The 15135-nt window shown below is 41.0% G+C and overlaps 1 protein-coding gene across 2 annotated transcripts in view; it reads right to left on the bottom strand.

Annotated features, from left to right (window-relative positions):
* LOC111565259 (MAM domain-containing glycosylphosphatidylinositol anchor protein 1) overlaps window positions 1–15135 on the bottom strand; it is a 186678-nt gene that overhangs the window by 129168 nt on the left and 42375 nt on the right. For both annotated transcript variants that reach the window (XM_023265327.3, XM_023265462.3), the window contains exon 3: window positions 663–802. In XM_023265327.3, coding sequence (XP_023121095.1) covers window positions 663–802 — 140 coding nt within the window. The remainder of the gene's footprint in view (window positions 1–662; window positions 803–15135) is intronic.

Here is a 15135-nt window from a genome sequence, read left to right as displayed (position 1 = left end):
AAAAACTGCTTGAATCTGAGACCTACATTTAGAGTCCAGCAAGACAAGTAGCAGAGTCTGAAAATGTGGAATTTCTTGAAGGCAGATATGAGTGCTGATCAAAGCTCACTGATTACATCATTTCCTAAAATAGTCATCAACTCTGACTGGCAGGAGGAAAAATGGCTGTCATTTTCAGAAAGATGCATCAACTACTTTACTGTCCATATTGAAGAACATTACCAGCAATCTTGAGCAGGGAGCAGTCTATTCAATTCAAAACAGCAATAGTATGTAATTTCATACATAAAACAACACAGTGATTTTATATATTACGCGTTTTTTCTCAGATTTGTATGATGCCAAACTGAATAACTCAGCATGAAATCATTAAAGTACTTAAATATGTGTTTTTTTAACCAAATTGAGAAATAAACCTACATCTTCACTACAAAACATACAAATATTCTATCCATTATTTTTCTGCTCACCTTAGATGGAATGAGAGTGTAGCATGTTTGCATGTTGGTTGTGTTCAAAGCCACTAAAAACACTATTGTCAAGGTGTCCTTGAGCAACAGTCTCAGAATATACACTCAGTGAAAGTCACCGTGGATCGGTTTGAAGATACGTGTAAAAGTGCACACATTAACAAATGATCAGCAGGTGCTATCGGCGCTTACCTGTGGCCGCGGGTGTCCTTTAACAATACACTGAAGCACTAGTGTGTCTCCTTCTTTGATGGTGTAGATTCTCTCGCTGATGTTATCATCCTTGACGTTACATGCGGCGCCTGAATGCACGATCTGGGCGTTGGCTGGAGCTGTGAATGAACACATGGACATGCATACACACACACAAACACACACACACACACACACACACACACACACACACACACACACGAACAAGCATGTAGCCATGCGGACATACACATATACACACACACACAAACACAGAGGAAAAAAAGCCAGAATACATATTTAGTAACACGGACTGCAGCAGAAAAAGGTCATTGTCCTGTGGGTGTATGTGTAATACTAGTGCTAGTATTGATGACTCAGATAAATAAATATATCACATTACTCCTGCATCTGCATGTGCAGAGCCTTTGGCAAAAATGCTTGAGTGTTATGTGCATTTATTGGAAAACTGAAACACTGGATTCTGTCAGAAGGTCAAAGGGTTGACTGGACATTTTCAGGTAAATAACTTTTCTCTTGGCAGCAGTGTTGTGCTGTCTCGTCAGTGTAGTTTGCATCATGTCATGTTGCAGTTCAGTTGGTTGGTTTATTAACTTGAGTCAAAGACCAACAGTCACGTTGTCAGATTCTGGATGCTGTCAGAATTTTGATGCCAACCCTGTCTCCACAAGATTGCATTCAGATACAGCTAAACTGCATTCTGATTTACATTTTGAGAGAAACAGAATATAGCGCTGAAAAAGATATATTTGTGCATCTGTGAGGTTGTAGAAGAATCTGTCAGTTTGAAATAGCTATAAATTCCATGTCTGGAAGAAGGTAGGGAGGATAAAGGCATAGGTCAGAGACTGGACTGCGACCCAGGAGAACAGGGCTTGTGTCACTGTTAGACCATTACTCTGAAGTTGTTTTTTTTCCCCACTCATTTACTTTTGAGTTTCACTCGCTGTCTGGCTAGGTTTTGGAAAATATCACAACGAGGCTTACAACTTATCTTATAACTCATAACCTAATCTGTCTCCATGTATTACAGTCAATTTATGTATTCCTGTTGCTCTGTTCTCTTTGTCACTTCCACGCTGACAAAATCCCTTCACAGTCAATCTCTGCATCATCCTGGTTGTCCAGGATATTTCATCCAGTCTTCATCAGCCATCTGCTAACTTTGCTCCACCACCAGTGTCTAGATTCCAATGGGGTCCTGTCCTCATGTCCTATCTTCATCTGGGATTCTACTCTGTGATGTTGCTTATCACAGGAATTCAACTGCCAAAATCCTTTGATCCAGCGTGCTCATGTTTCTGTAATAAACTTCTGCTCACTACTTTTACATGATCTCTCTTTATTAAACTATAGTTGAGACTTTAACAGCAAAAACTTCATGGTTAGATTGAGAAAAATATTATGATTCGGGTTAAAATACAACCCTTTCGGAATTTTTTTTAAAGCTTCTCCTTCATTTTCTAGGTTACTAGGATGACGAGTCCTACCCCATGTAATACATGATTACTTGGTTGAAAAAGAGCGGCAGTGACCCAATATAATAAATGGCAAAAATATGTTGATTTGAAACATATTTTGAATATGTCACAAACAAACAGAATCCAGCAGAAAATATTCCAAAAACGCAATTGTGAATGGACACTGGGCTGTTGTGTGTCTTTTTCTACCAAAGCTCTAAACCTGGTTTGAGTGGACATCTCTCATAGTACAATCTAGAGCCACTAGTGCAACCAAAGATTCAGCTGTCAAGTGCTCAATTGTTTACTTTCATCTGGAGCAGCTGAAAGCTGCAATATGTGGCCTTAAGGCAGCTGAGAGGCATAGTTGGGCAACGCTAAATTCATCATCATAAACCTGATAACATTTTGAGGATGCTTTTCAATGACTGATAAGATTAACGTAAAGAAAACACCTGAGAATGAAGAGTTACATTGGATAATGAATAAGCCAGCAATGAAATCTATTATTAATTTGACTACATTTTTATTAATTTGCACAATAATTAGAATCAAAAAACAAAGCCAGTTTGCATCTTAAATGATCATATTGACCTTCAACAAATTGCTTTGCTCTACACTCGGGCTCGCTTTACAACACTGAGGAAACAACAGGCTGTGCTGCACATATAATGGATGATAGATGCATGATTGGAGCTCTCTGCAACGGCAACAACTACAGCATCGGAGTCTGTACAGCGTTGACCCATGTGGAGGGCTGGCTTGCGTGCAAGTAGCCTCACATGGCTTCACCTCCCCTATGATGAGGGGAGACAGGAAGGAGGATGGTAGAGACAGAGACAGAGCAAGGGAAGCAGCGGGTGAGGAGGAAAAGGCCAGAAAGGAGTGTGAAACCCCAGGGAGAGAGGCGTGGGGGACGGGGCTGCACAATGATGTGATTAGCATCGATTCACAGGGAGAACAAATCTTCACTGTGCTCCACAACTGTTATGATTGAACGGACAGGAGGAGAGTGAGGCCCTGTTCACCTTAAACTTCAACTCGATCAGACATAACAACGGTTGGCGCGATCTGGAGCCAGAAACCGAGTTGAAAATAAAAGAAAGCTCTGAATCTGTCTTACTATGTTCTCTGTACTGGAACAAGCTGCCACTAATAGCTTAAGGTACTAAGACACAGTGAGTGTGCCTGTCCACTTACATTTGTACATTTTTGATGAGATTTAATGGGATTTTACGAGATTAGGATTTTTTTTTAATATCAACAAAAAGGTAGAGGAAAGAGAGATGGAAGAAAACACAGTAGATCCTATTCATTCCCATTTGCAAACGTGATAAAAAAAAAAAAAAAACCTGAGCCACTGACTTTTAGCTGTGCACCAAAGCCATGCTGGTAAATGCACAAAACCCTACACTCTATAATCACACCATATAATCTCTGCCAAAGCCTGTCCAAGTATGAAATGAAAAACAGGCATTCTTGTGTGAGAGTGGGCACTTTGCAGGTCTTAAGGAAACACCACTGCATCTGCACTATACTGTAGGTGACAAGTAAAGCAATCCTTCCAACCTTTTTGCTCAGCTATCAGTTTTGTAAGTATATGTTTTAGAGTGGAAACAAGAAAGCGAGAGCATTTGTGGTATGAGTTCTGCAATGCCTGCTGCTTATATGCTTTTGTCTGCTTGTGTGTATTTGAGCGAGTGCCTGCTGTTGTCAGCATGTGTGCTGCAGGAACGAGTGTGTGATTGAGACTCAATGCTCTGCTCTGTTATGTTTGAGGAGCTCATCAGCAGATGAGTCAATCGCTCACTCCTTCAGTTTTTGTTATTCTTCCAAAGACATCTTTGCGATACCATTTTTTTTCTCTACCACAGTAGCACCCACACACACATGGCTGCAAATACATATTCTGCTGTAGCTGCTCTGTTGCCTTATTTAACCTCTGCCTGAGCTCAAATGTTTTTCTGTCTCTGGAGCACTGACTTGCAGGAGAAGAAAATCATGTGGAAAAAGTTCAAGGGCATTTGATGAAAAATTCCAAAACTAATTAAAAAGTTGTAAATACGAGTTAGAGTCTAAATGTTGCTCTGTAAAATATAAAGTATGGGAGATTTGACATATTTATTTTTAGTACAAAACTCACATTTAACCATAATTCAACCAGCACAAGTCTTTTCAGCAAACATGTTGCCTTAAATATATATCACATTCACACAAGGGAGCTGCTTGGTATAAATGCAGGCGTTCTGCTGGACACTGAGCAGATCTAGTAGTCTACAGTAGTTGGGGGTTAAGTGCCTTGCTGAAGGGCACGATAATAGCTGTTGCTGTGGGATGGGAGATCATATCTTATTTATCTTCCCTTCTCTAACATCTCCCCAGTTGGCTTACTTTCAAGTAAACTGGTTCATCCAATAATAAGCTAACTGTAACCTCTAGGCAACCGCTTCACTGGCGAAACTCTCTTCCAATCAATCAAAGAAGGTGTAACCCGTGAAAGGATAAAAGCCTAAAAATATTATTCAGGGTAACAGAGCCGAGTTCCAGAACTGTATTGCGCAATCTCAGAAAGATGGAGGGCTGATGTAAATGGTGAATAATTGTCTTCTTACAGCTTATTGGCGTGTCTGCATTAGTTTTCCTCTCTGGAGAGGGAGGGAGGTCGGACAGAGCGGCTCCTCTGTCTGTTCTCGCCTCCGGCAGCTTGGCTGCTTCAACTGTCTGATCGACTAAGGAAAGGAAGGCTGCGAGAGAGGAAGAGGAAAGAAAGGCAAGAGAGATGAGGAGGAGAGAGACAGGAGAGGAGAAAAGATGAGCAAAAAAAATCAAAATAACGGAAGAAGAGAAAATAAAGGAGGCAAAGGGGGATATAAAAACAGCAGAGAAGCACAAAATGAGGGAAAAGACTAAAAAGAAACAGCGGTCAAAAAAATGAGGAAAGAAATAAGTGAGGTTGGGCAGATATACAGTAGAGGTAAACAGAGAGTCAGCGTGAGTGAGAGGGAGAATAAGAAGCAGGGATGTGGAGATGAATTACTTTAAGCAGGAATTTGATAAGGCAAAGACATCAATGAGAAGGGTCACTTAAGGTGAAAAGAAAAAAGTAAAGGGGAAAAAAGGAAGTAGATGATATATATATAGAAATAATGATAAAATGAAAAATGAAACAATGAATGTCAAAGAAGCGAGATTGAGTGAGGGAAAAGAGGCTGGATGGGTTGAGACTCTCAGGGCAAAGCCGAAAAAAGCAAAATAAAGGAATGATGCAAACAAAGCCAGACGGCTCAAACTGTTACACTGCAGATAGATACTGTCTCTGCTGTAGTTTCACACACAGCAGAGACATACAAGCAAAACTTTTTTTTTTTAAAAACATACAAAAAAACCAACAACAAACTAACGTAGTTGTCACAACTACTGACTACAACTACAACTAACTAAACCTCAAGGAAATCAAATCATCTAAAAGTAATTTAACCTGTTTAACCAGCTTCTGCAAAGCTGGTGTTTGACAAATTATCTCACAATCCTGTGTGTATCTCAACTAATATACTCTGTATACTGAACATATACACTATTCAAGGCTGTGTTGCCTAGCAATGCCAAAGATCCATCAAGGATGGGGAACTCATTTTATGTTGAATACATCAAACAGCAGCTATACTGGCAGATTTAAAGGCAGAATGGTGTTCATGCAGTTTAACTGGTGTCCATGTACTCTACCTTTTAGGCAGGATGTTTGAGGGTTGTAGATATTTGGAAAAGAAAAGAAGGTGTAAGTTATTTTAGAAGTATGACAGCTGTAAAAACTCACGATCCTGAAAGGCAACAGAATACTACAGCCAAAGGTCCCAACAGGAAAAGAAACATGCTAAGAAGATATTAACAGTAATACTGGAGAAGGGTTGTGTTCCACTCAGAGGTGCATCAATTCAGTTAGTGTGGAAGATGCTCATCAGTCATAGAGAGCTGCTGTTTTGACAGCAATCTATCTGACTCTGATGATTCATCGATCAAAACCGTTCTGCAGCATGCTGATTGAAAGTGCTGTCCGTGCATTATTGGAAACTTTTCTGAGACGTTCAATGCACATTACTTGTAAGTGAAATATAAATATCGGCAAATGCCCCGTCTGATTAATTGATTTGTCACCGCCTGCCATGTTTGTTTTTGTTGAGGGGACAGAACATCTCTCACTAAAACTAATGATGAGACAGGAGAGCTGGTGTCAAACCACACTGACAGCTTGACAGAGTGCTGAGCAGCGTGTGTGATTGTGGCTGAAAGAGTGAATGTGTGTGTGTGTGTGTGTGTGTGTGTGTGTGTGTGTGTGTGTGTGTGTGTGCTGGTGAAATGTAGGTATGCATACATGCATTCAGTGCCTGTGTGTGCTTCCATGGACGGTATACTGTATTTTGCCAGAGGAATCCCACAGAAGGTCATGAATCCTGTCGAACACGAAGCCACGCAGAGCATGATTGATATGCGTAGTTACTTTATGAGGGCTGCTCATGCATGCAGATGAGCTCTGTCTCAATTCACTTCATTCACAAGAGACCGCTTAGATGCTTTGGCCCTTCCCCTGCCATCACGAGCAGAAAGGAAAAGGAAACTGGAGGGGGGGAGAAGGAGATAAGACCAGTGGAGGTGGGCATACCCGAGAGAAAAGTCACAGAATTTATTGATTAGCTCCAACAGAGGGAAGTGTTCATTTGACCCAAAGAAACTCTAATCACACAGTCTTCCGCACACAAAAACAGCCTTATGACTAAAAGTCCGGGTGACTCACATTGCCTCAGCATTTTATCAGGATTCTTCTCTGCAGACAGGATGGAGGGAGATCAAATGCTTGATGTCATGACCCCATCCTTTTCATTTTGGCTCGATTGAAGCCCTAGATATCAAAACGCATCAGGGACATTGATTTAGCTTTTGACCTGACCATTAAATGGCTGTTATAAATGAAAGGACTAACCTTCAATAACCTCTTTGATGCTTTCAATCAACTGTAAACTGCTGTTTTCCTCCTTACACACACATATAAACACACAACAACAGAATAAATAGATATTTTTCAACTGTATGTTACTCTGCACTACTTCATGTATGCATTAAAACAAGAGCTGTATCTGTGGTGCAAATGAAATGAGTGGCATGTTTCCTTACCATGACAAAGGCAGAGTCCTCTAATGCACATCTCCATCTCTATATAATTTCCCTTTTGCCATTTTTTCTTCAGGCAGATTTAAAGGTTAAAAAAGAAATGGGAGAAAAACGGATATTCCTGATCTTCATTTGAATGAACAATAGTCCAGTCATTAAACTTCACCAAAAATGGAAAAAGATAATCAAACACAAGAACATTTTCTCATGAGTGCAATTACAAAGTGTCACGACTTCAGCTGATTAGAATTCTGTGTAAGCTACCATAGAACTTGGAGAGAATAGAACCAATATATTATATTTTGGGTCAGGTCATTTTTTGTGCCCATATGCACAAATCTTTGACTTTTATTATAAATGCAAAAAGGTAATCTATTAACAAAAAAACAGCCTAATTTACTTCCTGACTATTTTTTACTAAACCAATTTAGCGTATTTATAAACACATTTCAGTACCGACAACAGACAACATACTGAACAGTCTGCATGGCCACACTCTCCTGCAGCACAGCTCCTTATTACTCTTCTATATGGGAAAAATCCAAACAAAATGAAAAAACACCCTGGCTTGTTGGTAGTTATTTAAACCAATTCTGATTATATTGGCACTGCACAGTGGTTTAGCGGTCCGCACTTCCGCCTCGCAGCTAGAAGATCCCCGGTTTGTGTCCCTGCCTTCCTGGTATCTTTCTGCATGGAGTTGCATGTTCTCCCTGTGCATGCGTTGGTTTTCTCCAGGTACTCTGGCTTCCTCCCACAGTCCAAAAACATGCCCAGGTTAATTTGAAACTCTAAATTGTCCGTCGGTGTGAATGCGAGTGCGATTGTTTGTCTGTATATGTAGCCCTGTGATAGACTGGTGACCTGTCCAGGGTGTCTCCTGCCTTCACCCTAAGTCAGCTGGGATAGACTCCAGCCCCCTGCGATCCTAATGAGGATTAAGCAGAGTATACATAATGGATGGATGGATAAAGATACTGGGTGGAGTTAAGCCAAGGATGCAGCAACGGTGCCCCCTCAAAAGAGTGACATAGAGAATTGTTTTACTAGAGCGCTGTCATTAAAATGGGTGCTCCACTGAATAAAAGCTAGCAGGGCTGCCTTACTGCTCGATCCAAATCCAAAATTTGAAATTTTCAGTATGCTAGGTTGCTCGCTAGGGGGTTGTTGTTGCTTGTAGTAAAAGGGAAATTTTCAAGAAATCTGATCTTGCTTTAGAGTCCGAAAACATTAGCATAGCATACAGTGTATCTTGTTACCTTACTACAGGTATTTGTTTCAAAAGCTTTCTGTTATGAAAAACTAAGATTTGGAAATTTGTGTTTCTTGTGTCTTAACTTGTCATTTTGTAAAGATGTTATTTATTTTTGCTATTTTTTTTATTTCATTATTTGGAAATACTAGAATTTGCACATTATTTTACATTTTTGTCTGTCCGATCACATCATTTCTAAAAAATAAATCGGACATTACAATCAAATAGTTACTCAGTACTTGAGTAGCCTTTTCACCAAATACTTTTTTACTCTTACTTGAGTAATTTTTGGATGACTACTTTTTGCTGCTAATTGAGTGATATTATTTTGAAGTAACGTTACTCTTACTTGAGTACAATTTTTGGCTACTCTACCCACCTCTGGTGCTGAGTGTGTGTGCTAGCTGTTCAAATTCTCTGTGTTTTCATGTGGATGACCATGGATGGAACAGTTAATAGAGTATCTGACAGCCAACACTGCTGACTACATACAGCCCACACCAACAAATACAGCCCTGATTAAACTTTCATTTTCATTTGCTTTGTCCACACCAATGGAGCGCTTTTCTGAGATCATGAAAATGGTATTTTTGGGGTGCATTTGATGGCGCGTGATACAAGGTGTGATATCCAGTGCATGTGTACCTGTGTTCATCAGTGAGGGACTGTGTGTTTTCCACCACAATTGCTGTAAGAGGACAAAGAGATTGTGCGATCAACAAAAGTGTCAGATGACAGCACAAGCCAATAAAGGGGGGATCATTGCAGAGCAAAGGGTAGATTGGAGGGGAGGAGAGGTGGAGAAACAAAAAAAAATGTAATGGAAAAAAGATGTTTTGGGCAACACTGCAGTCTCTACATCCAAGGACAGTAAATATTCTCTTTGAGATATTGTTTAATACAGATTATTGGCAAGCACTGAACATGCAACTATAGAAAATCCCCATTTTGTTCATCCAGTTTCTCCAAAACATAACTGAGGTTTAACATCAGTGTGACGATTTGTTTATTTTTCATCTCTTGAGAATTGCCTCAGCTTGATCCTAGTGTAAGCTCTAAAAATGTTTTTTATGTTTTTTTTATGCCCCTTTGGTTTAATGGTCTTTGCTGCTGGGATACAGAAAAGTATCAAATATGGTTAAATCTAAGTAAAGCAGCAGGGGCCATATATAGTGCAGTGGGGGCTGATGGCATACAAGGACACAGCTACATAAGCAGATAATTTGATATGAGCATAAAATGACACCAGTGTTATGAAATACAGATGGAAAGAGTTGAAAAGTAAGACAGAGAGGAAAGACAACAAGTCAGAGGTGGGGGAGACAGGCTTGTGACTGTAGTGGAGGAATGGAGGGATGTGAAGTGATTGGGGGTTTGTAGAGCGTGGTCAAACATGAGTCCTACCCCTCAATAGGAGTGTGTTTGCCGCACTTGAGCTTTCCCAGGATGAAAAAATAAAGAGAGGAGAGAGAGAGGGAGAGTTCCGACAAAGAGATGAAAACTGCTTAGATCTTTGGCACAGACGGACAGAGGAGAGTAAGGAGAAGGAGGCGGAGGGAGAGTGAGGAGGCAGAAGAGGAGAAAATAAAGAGAAATGTGTGACTGGCATTCTCTTTGTGAAAGCTCCATTCACAAAGCCTGTCGTATCCAATATACGCTGTGCTGGAACTGACAGACTGAGAAACAGCAGAAGAGAAGAGGAGAGGAGAGGAGAGGAGAGGAGAGGAGAGGAGAGGAGAGGAGAGGAGAGGAGAGGAGAGGAGAGGAGAGGAGAGGAGAGGAGAGGAGAGGAGAGGAGAGGAGAGGAGAGGAGAGGAGAGGAGAGGAGAGGAGAGGAGAGAAGAGAAGAGAAGAGAAGAGAAGAGAAGAGAAGAGAAGAGAAGAGAAGAGAAGAGAAGAGAAGAGAAGAGAAGAGAAGAGAAGAGAAGAGAAGAGAAGAGAAGAGAAGAGAAGAGAAGAGAAGAGAAGAGAATGTCAACAGTTTATTTCACTAACAGTCATATTAGGTTCTATGAGCAGCTTACAAGTTGCATTTATATGTTAAAACAGTATTAAACCATCTAATCAATGCCTACATTTGTAGATATAGTATCTGTAACATTATCACAAGTGGCTTAAATAGCGTCTGAGCATAACAGCAATAGAACAATGACAGCGGAACAGATCCCCTTCTGTTTTAATCAACCCAGCTGTCTACACAGACCACATAACCACTCCGGTTTCGCTCGCACCATATATTTATAAATGCAACCCTAGATGTAATTGCAGTGTACGTTTGCACAGATGACCTACTCCTAATTACAACCAGTCTTTCTTCTGATTACTAAGTTGACTACTAGATATCAGAAAATTTAAAAAAAAATCCTACTGTACTTTTCAGTTGATGTATCTATTTGGTTATTTTCATTTAATTGTTCACTATTGATTGTGAAATACTTCTGGAATGTAATATTCCAGACTTGGTATGTACTGAATGCTGCTCTAACAATTCACTGTGGTCTGGCACTTTGTCTTGCAGAGTCACAGGCAGTTGGAGCGTATCTCAGCTGATACCGGGAGCAAAGCAAGGTACACCGTGGACAAGTCCATCACAGGCCTAACACAGAGAGACAGGCTCACACTCACACCTATGGTCAATTTAGAATCATCAATGAACCTACCGGGCAAGTCTTTGGACTGTGGTGGGAGAATCCAGAGACCCATGCAGGTACATGCACATGTAAAACAACCCAGAGATTTAAACCCAGCACCTTCTAGCTGTGAGACAACAGTGTTAACCACTGCACCTTCATGCCACCCAGTCCACCTCTCCATCCATTGTCCATACACCACTTAATCCTCATTAGGTTTGTGGGGGGGCTGGAGCCTATCCCAGCTGACTTTGGGCCACTGTGCATCCCATTTTAAAGTCATTAAAGATAATTTCCTCAGAAAGAAGGGTTATTGTGTAAAGGTCAAGTTTAAGTCTTTTACTGTCTAATCCCCACCGCATTCCTTGTAATAATGTTTTGGCAAGGACTGTACGCCAACTGAACATATACTGGCCAATGTTTAAGTAATGGTTGCAAAAAAAGGCAAACTAGAGCACATTCAAATGTGTATTTTTTGTACGTATATTTTTAAAGAAGGCTCTGGATTTGAACTTAGTGGTCAGCTGGAGTCTTTCTGTCTGCAATTTGCATGTTCTCCCTGTGCCTGGGAGAGATATGCACAGTCCCTCCCATGGGTGCTCCAGCTTCAGCTAACTCAGAATCAGTGAATCCAAATTAGCTGTAGGTGTGAGTGTGAGCATGCATGGTTATCTGTCTCTTTGTGTTAGTGCTCCGATGAACTGGTGACACGTCCAGGGTGTACCCCACCTTTCACCCAATATTAGATAGGCTCCAGCCCCCCTCTGCGACTCTCTGCAGGATAGAGCAGGTACAGCTAATGGATTGATATTAAAATCATCTTGACAAGTTAAATAATGTACCTGGATATTGCAGTAGTTGGTGTAATTCAGCTTCAAGTAAAATAAACAAGTTCCTCAATCACCTTTAATGTGAAACTCAACAAAACATCAGTGTGCAGTTAGAGTTACGAAAGCACATATTGATAACTTGATTAGAGTTTAAAGTGTTGTTCAGACACTGCAATCGACAAATCCACACTCGCACACACACAAAAAAACCACACACACATGCACATTACTGCTGCTCAAAACAGCAGTTACTCTTTGCTTGAGGGTGCATAAACACACCACAGCTTTGCAGAGATTCCTAGAACTAATTAAGTACAAAGTTGCCATCATTATGAGTATGATGCTCTATGTTTGGGTGTTTTGACATTAATAAAGAAACATAATGATGGTAGACTTCTAAAACAATGTAACAGGGGATCTTAGCTGGACAAAATCTTTTGACATTAAAGCAACAATGCAACCTAAACATCCCAGACGAAATCAAATCTGTCTTACAGACATACCCAAGTCTCGCATTAAGCTGTAGCCCTCCTCTAGGGTATTCTCACTGAAATACTTTAATAGTATGAGACTGAGCTTAATTGGGCACCCTGGTGGGCCTGCTATCTAATGTGTTAGCTCTTCTCTTGACTGCCCCACTCGATGCTTCCAATACTGTTACATTCCATAGTGCTCATCATAAATGTTGAAATAAAGAAAGTCAGGTAATGTCTCCAATAAGTGTTAGTGACGCTTGAGATTAACATTTCCTACATAATAATTTCCAACCATCTCTGGGTCTCTCAAAGAGACACAAACATCTGTTAAGACGAGAAAATGCACTGAGAGCCTTGAAAACAGAGAGAGAGAAAACAAGAGAGAGGACAGTAACAGCTGGTGAGGTTTGGAAATTGAAACACAGGTTTTGCTTCTTGCATTACGTGTGTGTGTGTGTGTGTGTGTGTGTGTGTGTGTGTGTGTGTGTGTGTGTGTGTGTGTGTGTGTGTGTGTGTGTGTGCATGCGCTGCTTCTTTTCTGTGTTTATACAGCATATGCCACACAAAAGCACCTTGGGTGTAACATATAGGTTATTCCATTCAATGTAGCTTTCTGGAACTGGATGGTGAGAGAAAAAAGGGAAAATCTTACTTCTCTGTAGTTCCTGCTACTATACTGAGAGGAGAGGACACCTTTGACCTTTAAACAGCGCTTCATTGGTCCAGTTTTGCAAAAACTATAAGAAAGCATACTATATACACACTATTCCAAACACACAAACACACACACAGACAAAGAAAATGAGAAAAAGTGATTGTTCAGCTACACTAAAAGATGCCTCCAACTCCCCAAATAGAATCTCTTCCATGCCTGACACCATTTTACAGTATGTGATCTCTATTCTAAGACATGCAGCCACAAGACCTCTGAACATGAGTTCAGCATCTACAGTTCCTGTTCTCTTTCATTTTAGTTCTCAGATTAAGATGCTCATCTTGGCTTGACCTATCAAAATATCAACCATTATTGTGCTGCACAATATCGGTGACCAGACACATGAAGTCCGTTCTCTTGCCCTAAACCAGCAAGCTGCAGTACAGAGAAACGGGGAGTCAGTGTGGACAGCTGAGCCAAAGATGCTGTAAGGTTCCCTCAGCTTGGCAAAACACACAGTGACTTCCTGCTCTATGGCCTCAAAGTGCCATGTGTTTTTTCCTCTCTTTTTTTGTAGCAATGGGCCCATGCACCACTCTCCACTGGAGATCTGCACTGCGTTTTTCTTGGGGAGGTTTGTGCAGGGACCACCAGCTGCCTCTGGGACATGACCCTGGCACCAACACACCAAACCACCTCTACTCCTGGACACAAGAGGAGAAGAGAGGAGGAGGAGGAGGGAGAGGAGATATAACAGGAAGTCACTAGGCAGAGAGAAAGAGTCGGGGAGTAACGAAAGCAGAGGAGAGCAGCACCGCATTTAAGAGGAAAGACAAAAGTAGTGAAGACAAGGCAGCGCGGCGTGGCGGTCATGTGCCTCACATCATCCGTCTGCCTGACTGTCAACCTGACCTTATTCCATTCAACCATAATGCTCCAGCTCCCTTTGATGGCGCACATAAACTCACACGTGCACATTCACAAACCAACAAGAGGCAGATTTGTCGTGAACAAAACACAAAATGTGTGTGCGGGTACATGGGTGTGTGCGTTTCCAAGTAAACTGCAGCAGGGCAGCCGACAATGCGCAGCGGTCAGGCCAGGTGAAGTGGTAGGAAGGAAGGAGGCACTGTGGAGGGAAGTCGATAAAGAGGAGAGCGAGAAGAAACGCTTGAACAAAAGGTCAGAGTAAGAACTGGGGTGGAGGGGTGGGGGGGATCCTCACAAGTGGAGAAGATATGATGTATTCCATCTGTTTTAATGGTCAGGCCAATAAAGTGACTGAAATTGGAAGATTGAAATTTACAGAAGAAGGGAGACGGACAAAGAGTAACTGACAGAGAAATGCTGAGGCAGACTTCAATACAGACAGGCGGAGGAAGAAAGGCAGAGATGGAAAGGTCCTAACAAGCACGATGTGTAAATCATGTGGGACACTAAGAAAAGGTGAAAAGGAGAGAGCATTAAGAGAATGTAGAGATGCAGACTAAATGAGGACGCCATAGAGAGAGAGACACAGAGAGGAAAAGCAAGAAAGGCAAAGCAATTACTTCCCATCGAAAATGGAACTCCTTGTGAGCCTGTCAAAACAGCCAGACTTTGGATATTGATAATAGCTTCGCATTGAAACACTAGAGCTATTTTATTCATTGATAACTAAAACTTCATTAGTGTGTCACCCTTAATTCCATGCAGACCATTTTAAGCTGTTATTAGTATTTAATGAAGTGCTGGCTCACAATAGAGGCGGCGCTCGACAACAGTGTAGAGAGAGGTCATTTTAAATAGCAACAACAACAACAACAACAACAACAACAACAACAACAACAACAACAACAACAACAACAACAACAACAACAACAACAACAACAATAATAATAATAATAATAATAATAATAATAATAATAATAGCAGTAGTAGTAGTAGTTAGCTGACTTAGTTAAAGATGACCGCTTTTTTCACTTTGTCTAAATGTGGCTCTAG

Source organism: Amphiprion ocellaris, chromosome 1 (assembly GCF_022539595.1).
Source record: "Amphiprion ocellaris isolate individual 3 ecotype Okinawa chromosome 1, ASM2253959v1, whole genome shotgun sequence".
NCBI classification, from domain to species: Eukaryota; Metazoa; Chordata; class Actinopteri; family Pomacentridae; genus Amphiprion; species Amphiprion ocellaris.
The sequence above is the reverse complement of the archived record's forward strand: the minus strand, read 5'-3'. Positions and strand labels throughout refer to the sequence as shown.